The sequence below is a fragment of the Syngnathoides biaculeatus genome, chromosome 18 (assembly GCF_019802595.1).
Source record: "Syngnathoides biaculeatus isolate LvHL_M chromosome 18, ASM1980259v1, whole genome shotgun sequence".
NCBI lineage: Eukaryota > Metazoa > Chordata > Actinopteri > Syngnathiformes > Syngnathidae > Syngnathoides > Syngnathoides biaculeatus.
This window is the reverse complement of record NC_084657.1, coordinates 4011257-4024992: the sequence shown is the minus strand read 5'-3', so window position 1 is coordinate 4024992 and position 13736 is coordinate 4011257. Positions and strand designations below refer to the sequence as shown.

The 13736-nt window shown below is 41.0% G+C and overlaps 1 protein-coding gene across 1 annotated transcript in view; it reads right to left on the bottom strand.

Moving 5' to 3' along the window:
• The window catches only part of zzef1 (zinc finger, ZZ-type with EF hand domain 1), a 31739-nt gene that overhangs the window by 14590 nt on the left and 3413 nt on the right, over window positions 1–13736 (bottom strand). Inside the window, exons 6-32 of the mRNA XM_061802634.1 lie at window positions 13109–13319; window positions 12885–13001; window positions 11497–11675; window positions 11094–11192; window positions 10912–11003; window positions 10687–10832; window positions 9816–9921; window positions 8965–9183; window positions 7850–7941; window positions 7543–7757; window positions 6137–6270; window positions 6002–6072; window positions 5812–5926; window positions 5467–5635; window positions 5203–5324; window positions 4998–5120; window positions 3420–3589; window positions 3146–3227; window positions 2864–3065; window positions 2278–2405; window positions 1925–2165; window positions 1747–1826; window positions 1557–1647; window positions 998–1481; window positions 748–912; window positions 449–568; window positions 187–348 (exon numbers count right to left, since the gene is read on the bottom strand). Coding sequence (XP_061658618.1) covers window positions 187–348; window positions 449–568; window positions 748–912; window positions 998–1481; window positions 1557–1647; window positions 1747–1826; window positions 1925–2165; window positions 2278–2405; window positions 2864–3065; window positions 3146–3227; window positions 3420–3589; window positions 4998–5120; window positions 5203–5324; window positions 5467–5635; window positions 5812–5926; window positions 6002–6072; window positions 6137–6270; window positions 7543–7757; window positions 7850–7941; window positions 8965–9183; window positions 9816–9921; window positions 10687–10832; window positions 10912–11003; window positions 11094–11192; window positions 11497–11675; window positions 12885–13001; window positions 13109–13319 — 4135 coding nt within the window. The remainder of the gene's footprint in view (window positions 1–186; window positions 349–448; window positions 569–747; window positions 913–997; window positions 1482–1556; window positions 1648–1746; window positions 1827–1924; window positions 2166–2277; window positions 2406–2863; window positions 3066–3145; window positions 3228–3419; window positions 3590–4997; window positions 5121–5202; window positions 5325–5466; window positions 5636–5811; window positions 5927–6001; window positions 6073–6136; window positions 6271–7542; window positions 7758–7849; window positions 7942–8964; window positions 9184–9815; window positions 9922–10686; window positions 10833–10911; window positions 11004–11093; window positions 11193–11496; window positions 11676–12884; window positions 13002–13108; window positions 13320–13736) is intronic.

The window sequence follows — 13736 nt, the reverse complement described above, 5'->3', positions numbered from 1 at the left end:
ATTCAATTGACAAACAACAAAGATGTCCAACTTAAACGACGTCACATTCTCACTTTGACCCGTTATGCATAATACAGTAGAACAAAATTGGATATGGATGGTGTCAGGCCTTTAAAAAAATGGTGCGTACATCCCTCAAACAGCACAGAGTTGCGTAATCATCTTGTAACGTGGTTAATATTTTACCTGATAGCAATGTCATGAACACTAATGTTCTCCTGGGACATGCTGAGTAACAGTTCAGGAAGCTTGATTTTCAGGAAGAGGGGAACATCGTGCACATCCCATTTCAAGTCTAGAAGGTGCAACAAGCAGGTTTGCACACAAGAAAGGGCTGGTAGAAGAGTTCTGAGGAGGAGTGACGAGGGTGAGGTTACACTGCTCACTACACAAACCTGCGTGCTCCAATCACTTTGTAGTAGCAATGGGAATGGACAAATATGCTTACTTATCATTAAGACGTCCAAATCCTTGCACTGCCTCAACCAGAATAAGCACCAACTGATGATAGGAATGTCGCACTTGTGTCCCTAGCTCTCGCCCGCTGTCTGACAACCGACAAAAATAGCTGAAACAGAACATTTCCAATAAACACCATTGGATGAATTGTTGTCACAATAACAATTAGAAAATGCAACTTCAAGAAATCAGAACATTATAGTTTATGATGTCATGTCCATTATCGATTAGCTTGAAATACAAATGTGTATTGGTATTGCAATCTTTTTTTTTCCCCCAAATATGTACCTGCTAAAGTCGTTCTGACATGTTAAAAGTTCTTGTAGAAACAGGATGCATGGGGCTTGAAAGAGGTGTGGCTTTCCCAGGGAATGCAAACACTCTTGAATGATCTCCAGGACTTTGCAAACACTAACAGCCTGAGCTTTGTTCAGCGACAATGTCTGGAGGATACTATTGGAGGGGGGGGAAACAAGCAGGTCTAATAGTTGTATAGTATAATTAATAAAAAACAATATCATGAAAAACTGCCACACACTTTGTCGTCGTGAGAGCGTTGTCCTTTATGAAGTTGAGTATGTGTTTGAGAACTGGGTACCGATCTTTGATAGAAGGTGTCATGCGGGGTTCGTCCATCGAGCGACATGACAAAAGGCGTAGCCGTGCCCGACTGAATGGGGGTTTATGGGTTGTGGCAGAGGGAGAGGCTGGAATGCCAACACCCCAAGATGAGAGACTCTCTGTGGAACCTTTGTTGTCTAACTTGCAGTGCATACAGGAGGCATTTAGGACATTGGAAGACTGATTCTGTACTGGCTTGACCTCAATCCCCTCCTCTGTAGATGCTGTTGTCAGGTGCTCATGTGAGGAGCTTCCCTGAAAATCATCTTCTGAGACTGTACTCGGACAGTGACGAGGAGCACTGCTGCCATCTGCAGCTTTGGATATGTCACCATCTGGGCACAGTGTACCACAAGGAGAAAATCTGAAGAGCAGAAGGCACTTCTCAATGGACATCTCAGCTGCAGAGAAAGAAACAATCTCACATTAGATAAATACGACATTAATGAAAGACAAGAATAAGCACAAATCCTCACCTAGAGTCTCTATTGTAATCTCCTCAGTGGCGCCTTCTTTCTCATCAGGAACATTCATTTTGCCAACAATATATCGCTGCTTCATCTCCAACTAACAGAAAATATGAATCGCAAGACCATGGACGCGATCACATAAATTGTAAATTCTATACCAGGTTTTCAACAGAGGTCTGAAACCTGTAATACTCACCATCCAAGTTCTGATGCTGTCTGCCAGTGAATACACCTGCACAAAGTCCTCATTTAGACAGGACTTGCATTCTTGGTTGACTATTCATAAAATAATAATACAGAAGTTTAAAAGACACAACAGTATATTGATGTAATCATTGTACTTAATAACAAAGCTGATATTTAATAAGTATTACCATAGATCATGAGGGCTTGTATAAGGACTGGTGTGTGGTAGATCATGACAGCCCAAATGGCATTCACCGCATGGTCTGCTATTGACCCGGTGGCAATTTCATTCCTCATTCCCTGTTTTTTACAGGACTGCACAAGGTTTCTCATCAGCTCTGTTCTGCTGTCTTTGGGTTCCTGGAAAGGGTTCGATCTGGCAAAGTCCTCCAGGAGCATCATTACATCATCAAGATTATACTTGCCAATCTAACATACACAAAAATACACTGTCAAAGTATGATCTTGTGGATGAGTTCAACGTGAGATGTGCTCAGAATGTGAAACTGAACATGACTGAATTCAGAATAATTGAGCATACCTCAACTTTTTTTGTCTTGCTTGTGCTCCTTGAATCACACAAGCCATGTCGGAGAATGGGTTTCCACAGAGGTGAAGACTGAACATGGGACACTTTCCAGGGTGGAAGCTCTTTCACAGAGCGTATCTCTGAATAAACAGCAATTATAAGCATCATCAAGAATCAGAAAAATACCCAATATATAAAGAGGGGTTGCGTCAGGAAGGGGATCTGGCGTACAAACTGTGCCAAACAAATATGAGCGCGCATCTGAGATGAAACTGCGAGAATAAAAACCATCCTAGATGGATTTTACTCAACTGGTATACGGAATTGCTGTATCAGCACAATTTTAGCATTAAAAATACAGAAGCAAGAGAGGGAATTTAAAAATATCAGTGCTATTAATTTAGGGTAGCAGTAATTGCATAAGTAGATTAACTGAATAGTGATCTATTTGTATCTGTATATATTTATATGCCATAGGTTCAAAATTGCCAATTCGCAATGATGAGACATAAAACATTGAAAGACAGTCAAGACAAGAAGTACGGTAAATGAGAGAAAGAGTTTTTGACAAAAGAGTAGTCGTGAAAAACAGTGTTACCATGAGGTGATTTGAGTGCCAGGGTTCTGTAGGCGAGACGGCCCATAAGGCGAGCCACAAGCAGCTCCAGGTCAGACACCCATGAAATGGTGATGTCTGGCAGACCCATGGCTGTTACAGTGAATTTGTAACCCCATTCATTATTGCTGCTATCAGAGTGGAAGAGGAACTGAAGCTGGGGGCCCGTGTCAAATGTTACCTTCTAGAGAAAGAAAGAAGCAACATGTGTAAAAGGTATTCACCCTAAGAAGGCACTTTATGGTAAAATGGCTCAAGTCATACCTTTGGCCACTTCTCACTCCCAACCTTCATGTCATAGCGAACCTTTCCACCTCTGGAGTCAGTGAATTCCAGGTAGTCAAACCTATGAAAATCCAAAGAATATAGAGTCAGGTGTATCTTTAGGGCTAAAACATGAACAACTTGTGCATATGTGTGTATCTGTGTATAAAATGGACTGAAATTCAATGTAATCACATCCCACTCTTAAATAATGATGTTTGAGAATTTGATGGATTGATAGAAACTAGAAAAGAAAATTGCTTTTATTTGTGACCTCTTTTCTGTCTCACAGCGTTCATCAAACTCTACTTCAAATAATGTAGCACCAGGGCAGGCAAAGATGTTGGTCTCGTGGCGGCCATCTTCATAGTTATGAGAGGATTCCATCGTCCATGTTCTCAGCACCACTGGCTTCTGGGGTTGATGCCAGCTCTCCTGGTCCACCTGACAAATAAATGAATAAATTACAAAAATTACAAACACAATTGCATTTCACATCTGTAAGTAGAAGAATCTTACCTTGCTCTACACCAGGGGTCGGGAACCTATGGCTCGTGAGCCATACCTGGCTCTTTTGGTGGTTACGTATGGCTCGCAGAGCCCTCATAACAACATACTGTATACAGCAGGGGTACAGTCGATCGTGTGACCGCATGAACAATTTGGCAGCACACGTAACTTTCTCTAACAACGATCTTCTGCACTGCTACACTCTTCTTTCTAGTTTGCCTTGCACCGACCCCCTCTGCTCTTAAGTGGTACACTCATAATTAAAAATGTTACAGTCCTTACGCAGCCCATGAACGTGGTCTATAATAACACCGTGGTTATGCGCCGCACACTGCCGGAATTTTTTTTTTACATAAATACTCTGTCGGCAAACATTGTTGGCAAGCGCACATGAGTAAATGAAAAAAATTAAACCTGCAGACCAGCTGATTGTGAAAACTTGGAATGCACTTCCTGTCACTAACCACATACTGAGTGTGACTATTGCTGTCCTGACAATGTTTGGTTCTACCTATGCATATGAAGTCCAGTCACTGTGATTTGACAGGCGTGTACGTGCCTGCGCCATTGCACTTGCAAATCTGCAGTTGAAAATTTGTTACGAGTGGAAATATATAGATATTGAAAAATGTTGCTTATTTTGTGTAGTCTTAACCAATATATCCCTCTAAACTGTGCAATTGCGCAGTTGTCGCACACACTCAGTGCACATGAAAACCGATCCAGTGCAGTGAACCACAGCCTGACGTCTGTTTTTTTTTTTTTTTGGGTTAAACTCAGAAGCACACGGTCTATAACAACGAGTTGCTGCTCGCTGCTCAGCCTGCTTCTACTTCCTAGTTTACCTGACACCGCTCCCTCGGCTCTTAATGGGGTACACTCATAATTACAAACAGAACACACATGGTAAGAAGTGCTTTTGCCATTATTGGTTAGCAACATAATGTTATTTAAATGCATTTAGAGATTTATTGTACTCTTAAAATGTTGGTCTTACATAAAATGCACAAATACACTTGTACTTAGTTTTAAAATTATTGTATGGCTCTTTTGGAATTACGTTTTAAAATATTTGTTGTTTATGGCTCTCAGCCTAAAAGGTTCCCGACCCCTGCCCTACACACTGCCCGTGTAGGCAGGTCGTTAATGACGATGTTGTACACATTCACCGTGTCACATCGCAACTATAATGATCACACCACAGCAAACCGAATAGCATAACTAGCAAGTAATAAAACTAATTTTAAAATGACTCATCAACACAAACCATGCACTTTAAATGCTATTTACCTCCTCCCAGAATACTTTGCAGCACTTACAGTGCAAGCAACACATTACTAACCTTAGAAAAATTGTCTCCTGTGCCACTGGAAAGACCTTTGAGGAGCTCAATCAGAGATGAGAAGCTCTTTAGCAGCAAACAGTGAGGAATATCCAAAGAACAAAGTTCCAGGAGGAAAATGATCTGTCAGAGCAAATGTAATCAATTCAGCACTGTCAACTCAAACAACTGTCCGATTCAAATTCATGAGCTAACTGGGAATTACCAGTTGCCTGAAAACAGTGGCAACGATGGATTTGCCGAGTTTGTTCGTAATCTCAGCACCAGTGTACTTATCCAGGAGGGAACCAAGTACACTTTTGATACTTCCCAAGAAATGATCCACATCTGTTGAAAGACCATAAATCAACATATTTGGGGGGGGGGTTCTGAATCTTACTCTAAGTGTATGGCATTTCATTATGTCGCCTTCAAATAAACACAGAATTAGAATAGGATATTAATAAATAATTGGCAGGTTTTGTCTTACATTTTAATAGGATAACTCTGGCCAGTTCCATGGTAACAGCAGTGGAAGTGGTTCCTTTGAGCTGGAGGTAGCACCAAGAGAGAAGGCTCCCTTGAAGAGCCCAGAATAAGGACAGCAACACTGTCTGCTGACTGGCTCCACCACTGTCCTCCGCCATCATAACTTCACACTTGAGATAAAAGGAACATGGATCAACTGAAATAACCCAAACTCTGTTTACAATGTAAGATGATTAAAAAAAAGAGCAATGTTGTTAACTATCAAAAAAAATAGCTACTGTATGGAAACATATCTGCTTGTCTTTTTATCACTATAATGAAAGAGCTGTATAATTAGTTATCTTACCTCTTGTGTTGCTACTAGCAGAAGTGTCTCCATCACTTCTAAGATTGGGCTGATGTCAAAGTCAGAGGGAGCCCCTTTTGGTGGAAGCAGGAGAAGGCCACTTGGATCCAGATCACTGCATGTAGTGCAAGGTGTGGAATGTGTACGTGCGTAAGAATATGCCATGCTCGCTTATGTACACTATACCAACCTGAAGTAATTACACAGTGACTCAAATGTAATTTTTACAGAGAGCAGCTGATCCTCCTCTGTGATGTTTTTCTGCCAAAAGAAGGAAAAAAATAAATAAATAAAGTGATAACTAAATGAACATATGTATACACACCATCATGTGGAACAATTTGTCCCGCCGGATGTTTTTATCAGGGAAGAAAACCGCTGCTCCATTGAGTATGGCCTTCATAGCCTCGTTGTGCAAGGCTTTCTCCAGAAACGTCATCCTCTCAGGCTCATTTACAACTAAAACAAGAAATGACATTATCAGGAATCTCAGACTTTTGAAAGATTATGGGTGTACTATATATACATGCACACACACGTTTGTAGGTTGTTTTTTTTTTTATTCCCCCAAACAATTTCTAGAGGGGGGACAGACAAAGACAAAGCACCAATTGCAAACAGGATGAGAAAAGCAAATAACATTACAATAACACACACAATAACTATGGATGGAGCATGAGACTGGAGTGCTACACCCTGTGAGGGAAGAACAGGACAAGATGGGACCAGGTAAGGACAGGAGAAGAAGCATGCAGGACAGGGGTGATGAACCTGGGTGTACAAATGAAGTGTGGTCGGATAGACCGAGTTATAAAAGTCTATAGAATGAGGGTATAAGTGGGGGGATAAACAAGCAATCTGCATTTTTCACGAGTTATTTGTCGCAATAAGTGAGTGGTCCCTCACCCAAAGAAAGAGTCCCAGGGGTGTGTGCCTACAGCCCCATGGAAGACATTGGACACCGTTTTACATGTACAAAGACTGACAGAAATTTCCTATAATTGCTGTGCCCAGACCGCAAAGATTAAGGAACCCACGCAATCGATCGAGGACAGGACACCTGGTTTTATCATTCTCCCCCACCTCGCTTGACAATTTCTCAATTAGCTCGCCTGGTTTACAATTTCCCACCCTCGCTTTTAAAATTTTTAGTGCGAGCACCCATCCCCTGCCAGAGAAAATTTCAAAATGGATATGTGCCCAGATGTGATTAGTGAGAAATTATGTACAGTGAGTGACGTGAGTGTGATCTAAATGAGTGAGGGCTACCACATCCAGAGCCCCCACCACCCAAAACAGGTAGGGACAAAAAGAAAACACCAGGCCTCACAGAATGCATGGGAACACCCACCTCTCCACAGGAAGAGGCAAGCAAAGCGGGATGCAAGGAATGGAGAAAAGAGGAGGAAACGGGCCCGAGGAGTAACATGGGGGCCCCAACACTCCTACCAGCAGCGAGAACGGAGGAGCCAGGCGAGCACCACCTGGCACCACTCCGCCGCCATCCATGGGAAATGGGGAAGTCATCATCACAAAACCAACACTCCCAAGGAGCACACCCCATTGGTTCGCCCCAATCTCAGAGAATGGCAGTGGAAAAGTGGGAAAAAAAAGTCCCGCTCCACAGAAACCAGAACAGAAACAAAATAAAATCCCCATTCCATGTACGTGTCCTCTCACCATGCATACCAATCTAAAGTGTGTGGGAAAAGACGGGTTTGTAGTTCATACTGTGGCAGAGGTGAGAGTAAATCTCTTGGACAGCCCTGACAGAATCAGACTCTGCATTGCTGGATCCGGATGGTCCATCTACTGCTTGGGCTCTGACAACCATACTGCTGCTCATCTTTGAGCCCCGGGAGAGCATTGGATTGGGCAGCATGGAGAAGCAGTTCTGTAGCAACTGGAGGAGATGAATTCTGCTTTTCAACACCAGCTCTCCCTCACTGTGACAAACCCATAAGCACAGTTACAAGTGAGATTGTGACTGCAGGATTATTGTTGTATTAAGGGGAAAAGAGTTGCTGCTACTTCATACATCATCATCATCTTTGTGTAGAAACTCCAGAAGAGGTCCAGGTTAAGACCAGTGAAGTCCAGAAGATATTTTAGCTTCAGGTGAGAAGAATCCTGCAGGAAGAAAAAGAGCTTAAAATTGGAAGAAAAAAAACCCCCAAATGTTTAAACCATGTCTTCCCACTAAATATTCAAAGGAATGCATTGATACAGTATATGAATTAATATTTAGTGATAGCCTTCTTTTTGTAACAATTTTTTTTTTGTAGTTCCGCAGGCCTGTGCAGGTGTTGGTCAAAAGTGACATTTCAAATATCCAACAACAATGCAATGTAGAGTCCTAAATCATTTTATCAGTCCATACATCATCTCCCACTTGTTTTGTCCAGCGTCATGGGGGAATGTTTGCCAATGAGTCAACTCATTCCAAATATTGTGTCACATACAGTATTTTGGATGGGCGGCATTGTTTACAAGTGGTTGTACATTTGTCTTGGTATTCTGAGGTCATGGGTTTGCATACGGAGTGCAGCAGTTTTCATAGTTGACCTGTGCACTTTCTTCTCTCTTTTCAAGCCTGTCGTTAAGTTTTCTCGTTATTAATAAATGCTTTTAATCACGTAACACACATCATATTGCCTTGTGTATGACATGCACTATATAAATAAATCTGCTTTGCTTTATCATGAATTTGTTTTGTAATGTGGGAGGAAACCATCGTACTTGAAGAAAACACATGCAAGGCACAGGGAGCACATGCAAATTACACATGGGAAGGATGGATTGTAACTTGGAACCTCAGAACTGTGAGGCAGATTTGCTAACCAGTTGTCTGGCGTTCCACCCTTTCAACAGTTGTATTACACAATGTATACTCACCCACGAGGGGTGGGGAAATGGGGACTTGGGCCCAGCCTAAGTCATACTGATACAACGGTTATTGTTTTGTTACTGAATTCCAGCCTAGGATGCAACAGAACTTGATTATAGAACTTGATAATAGCTTAAAAAAATAAAAAGATTACACATGCCATGAAAAGGTTCTGTATGTTTCCTGGGAGCTCAGGTGTGTTTTTTATAGAGAATAATTGGGTGTTTTCCTCACTGATAAACACACATTGCAGTGTTATTAATTACCATATTTTGTGTGAGCTGTTGAATGAAGAACAAAGTCTTGTTCAGAAGACAAAGTCCGGTGACTGTATCGTTTTTGCAATGCTCAGCCACACCAGTAAGGTCATCAAGATCTCCAAACTTCTCAGTTTCAGCAGACAAGTACCCACTGAAGCTAAGGGACTGCACCCCAAGGCGCTCGGCGGTGTCTTGCCTGGTGCACAGGAACTTTACCATCAGAAACTGAAAAGACAGCGGCAATAATAAAAGATTGGAGAAAGCAAGTAAGTTGTAGGGGTCTGTATCCACTAAGGAGTTAAGTTCAGTTCATCGTGTCATGTAAATCCTTCCTTCTCCAGTGTTGGCACTCGAAATGATTTAAATTGTTTTAAAAGGTAATCAATGGATTGTATCGATACTAGGAAATACACTGGATTTTAAGATCAGCAAGCTTTACGTGGAAATGCATATGCATGTATCTCCAAGAAAAAAAATTGTAATCCCTTTTACTTCGCTTGATATTTCAGTTAGCATTTGGCAATTATCACTCTTATTTCCAAGCCCCCCCCACCCTCGAGTTGGATGATAATTTCACTAGCACATTCCAGACATGCCAGAATGAGGGCGTTCACTTCAGATCTTACCAGGGAGTTTGGGATGGGACGATTTTGATTCGCCAACATGGCTAATGTAGGCAGTATTTGCTTTGCCACATCCTGTTTGAAATAGTTATTGTCAAGGGGGGCATTGGGCAGCACAAACACTGCATGTGAAAATGTAATGGGCCTTTTTTGTCAAATTTATTGGTTGGTGTTGTGTTGGTATGATGTCACAGTAATGATAAATTGCGAGTGTGATCTTTTGACAGGTTTTACCTTTGCGACACGACACTGCTGCAGCTTGATCTCCACATCTTTCCAGTCCTCTGCCACCTCAAACCAACCAATCGGCTCATCCTCAGAGAGTGCTGGAATCCTCACACTGCAGGTTAAGTGACAACATGATGTGTCAGCGTTTAACTGAAACTACCATGTCAGAGCCCCAAACGGCTGTTGGGCACCTACTTTACAGACACAAACACGAACTTCCATTCCATTACTGAGTAAATCTGACAAAAGCATACATCTGATTGTGCATCAAAAATTTTTTGTTCCACATAATTTCAATACACTAATTCCAAAGGTGGGGGTGTTGTGAAAATTTTATGGGAAACAACCAAAGTAATCCAACCATACAAAGAAATTAGAACAAAAGAGATCGGAAGTTACAATGTGTTTGTTTGGTCAAACCTTCTTCTTTTTCTTTCAGCTTGTCCCATTAGGGGTCGCCACAGCATGTCATTTTTTCCATCTAAGCCTATCTCGTGCATCCTCCTCTCTAACATCCACTGTCCTCATGTCCTTCCTCACAACATCCATCAACCTTTTCTTTGGTCTTCCTCTCCTTCTTTTGCCTGGGAGATCCATCCTCAGCACCCTTCTTCCAATATACTCACTCTCTCACCTCTGAACATGTCCAAACCAGCAAAGTCTACTCTTTCCGTACTATATTCTACCAGTATATAATTGGCTTATGCAAATGTTCAGCAAATTTTAAATGGGCTTTAACTTGCTTTTTTAATCCAGCAATTGGGTCTTGCGTGGTAAGCCTGCATCGAGGCCATGGCAGCAGAATACATTACTCACTATTTTGACGTGTTAAATACTTATTTCAGGTGCTATAGGTTAAAAAAAAAGTCCTTCTTACTTGTCTTGTACAAACTCCTTGTAGTCTTTGTAGTCCCAAGCATCATACTTTCTGAACCTCTTGAAATGTTTTGTGGCATCGAATGGTTCTTCATCTTTGTAGGCAAATACTAAACCACATTTTGCCCCAATGGCCCCTTTTCGCACCTTTTCACATGAAAGTAGAGGTACAAGGTTATGCGTTTATTCCTTATTATTGACCAGAGATCATCATCAGAACACTCACATTGATTTTCATCTGAGTGACCTGAAAGCTGCTCTGGTCTTCAGTTGATAGGATGACACTGGCTTTCTTTTTCCCACTTTCAGTGAGAAAACCTTTACAGAAACAATTGTGTGGTTCTACTTTAATGTGACAGTCATACCAAGATGAGAGAAAGTGTTCTTATTTTCTCACTAAATTATTACCATCTCCAGTGGAAGATTGTGTCAACATATTCTCTGGTCCTGATTTCTCCTCTTTGCTCTTTGTATCACATGCCTGTAAATGCAGCTGTAGAGGCTTCCCTGTGATGTTTTACAATGACACTGGACATTTGGTCTCAAAACACAGACAATTTAACCAAAATGATATTATTTAACATAGCAGATAGCTTGTTTTCAACAAGTGAGGTAGAAAACTGCTTTGAAAAGGAGTGGAATTTACGCATGTATGTCAACATTTATTATGCAGTTAGTTTATTAAGGTTTACCAATCAATGCCAAATTACATTACACATTTCAACCTCGGTAGGGACTTGTCTTTAACTAAACTCTCAAGTTTCAATCTTTCCAAAAGTGAATGGAAAAGATGGAAAACCAGACACGTTACCATTTTGATAGAGTAGCTGTAGCCGAACGGCGGTCATCGATGTGATGAGGGAGGAAGCCTTGTATTCTGTCGTTAAGTGGTCGCTGATGCAGGAAAGGGCTTGGAGCACTTTTGCCACACTACCTCTGGCCAGAGCAAAGGCGAGGAAGGTCAGCTCTGCATCGGGACTCTCACAGCAACTTCTCAGAAACAGAATAGGATATACTGGCATTTAGTTAGATTTAAAGCATAGTGAGAGTTAAAACAACAGTAAACTCTGGGAATGAGAAAATGTAAAACGCTAATATAATGAAACCTAACAAAGTTGCACAATTCAAAATTTGCCAGAATTATCCCCCAAAGTCACACAAAACATGGAACCACGTTCAAAGATGATATGAGTAAGAAGTATGAGGTTAAATCAGAAAAATGCACAGGACCAAAGTCAGCATCAAATAAAAGACTCTGGGCATATGTTTGGTTTGTAAAAGTTAGTATTTTTCTTTTAACTTAGTTTCTTTCTTACAGCTGTATGATACTTAAACATTTTAAAAAGTGACGCACATGACACTGGAGGGTAATATTGTGTGTATGCCTTAACTAAACATTTTATGTTTAATAGTAAAGAATGTTAGAATAAGTACCATGCCTTAAATTGAGTTTTTAAATTATTATTTAATATCAACAAAAGTCGACCACCAAAATCAATGATTGAATTCAGTGAGATTGTGAAGATTGTCAGCCAACCAGGTCATGGTAACTACTAAAGGTTGAATTGAGGGAACAGGACTTGTTCTCGTTTCTCGATGATGCTTAATTTATAATCCAAAAGATTTTTCTTTAGGGCTAAGTTTTTAGATGTCTGCCGCTTTTTATGCCTCAATGGATGTCACCCCTGGGGTTGGTCAAGAACAGGTTGTTGTTCCACAGCATAGTTTGTGAAACCTCAGAGGTTCTACTGTTAGGGAAATAATTTTTCCTGTTATAAGGTTGGAAAGAATAAATTACAAGACATAAGAGGCAAGCAACCATATCATAATTGAAATTATTAGATAAATATCATACATGTTAGATATACACACAACATATGAAGAGTGCTGTGGAACATTTTAAATCGACAGTGCCGACCAGAGGACGCACCCAATGTGCCTCCTGTGACGAAACTCTCATGTTAGACACAATTTAATACCAATGTTTTATAAGATCATTTTTGCCCGGGCGCAGCCATTGATAAAGGCCCTGAGCACTTCTGGGGAAGATACAGTGTGTACAATTGATAAAGTGAATCATCACTGCACATAGGCACAGTATTGATTTTAGCTTGTCTCTCCCCTCATGCTGGCAGCTTTATCAACTCGTTAAGGCAGTGTTGAGTGAGTATGATGATGGAAATTCCAGCAGTGTCTTACTCTGCTATCCTGAGGAGAAATGCATCCACCTCTTCTAAGATGTTCAAGGAGAAGAACTTGGGGAATTCGGTGGATGATGGTGTAAGGGACAATGGCGGCATGTGTTGTAATGCTTTTCTGTAAAAAAAAAAAAAAAAAAAATACAGATCAGAACACATATGAAAAAATGATATTGCGAAATCCCTAAATTAAAAAAAAAAAAAAAAAAAACTACAGGGTCTCACTGAGTGCTCTGAAGTACAGTCTGTGCCAGTGCAGGGTTGGTCTCCATTGAGGCAGTGACCAAGGAGGTGAGGAGAGACAAGTACCAGATGGCGGAAGCATCTGAGACGGACACCTCTTTATTCTTGGTAATCTGATAGCCCAGTGTCTTCAAACCATGAATGCGCGTGTCACACCCATCGCTCAGGCACCGCTTTATGTTAATTTGTATGTCTGGGGTTTGAGGGAGAGACAACTGTGAACACACTGATGGACCATGCAGTGTAGAAATGTTGCAGTGAATTCCTTTAAATTGAGTGTGAGGAAAAATGAAGATTTGCAAATGAAACAACTTGTGTCGACCATTTAAAATTAAGAAAATGTAAAGTAAGGTCAGAGACCTTTGGATTACTAGCTAACAATTCAGAGACACAAAAAGTCATGATATCTGAATTGTGCATGGGGAACACGGTTAAGTGTAAAGCAACGCAATGCTCTTTTCAAAATACACTGCTAATAATCACGTCATTGCTCTTGCACTGAACAACTTCATTCCATTCTTGCTTTATCCTGTCTTTATTAAGCTTGCGCTTACTAAACGTGGTTGTGTGGCCATTTGGCAAAAAAGAAAACCCTTAAGAACAGAGGTTT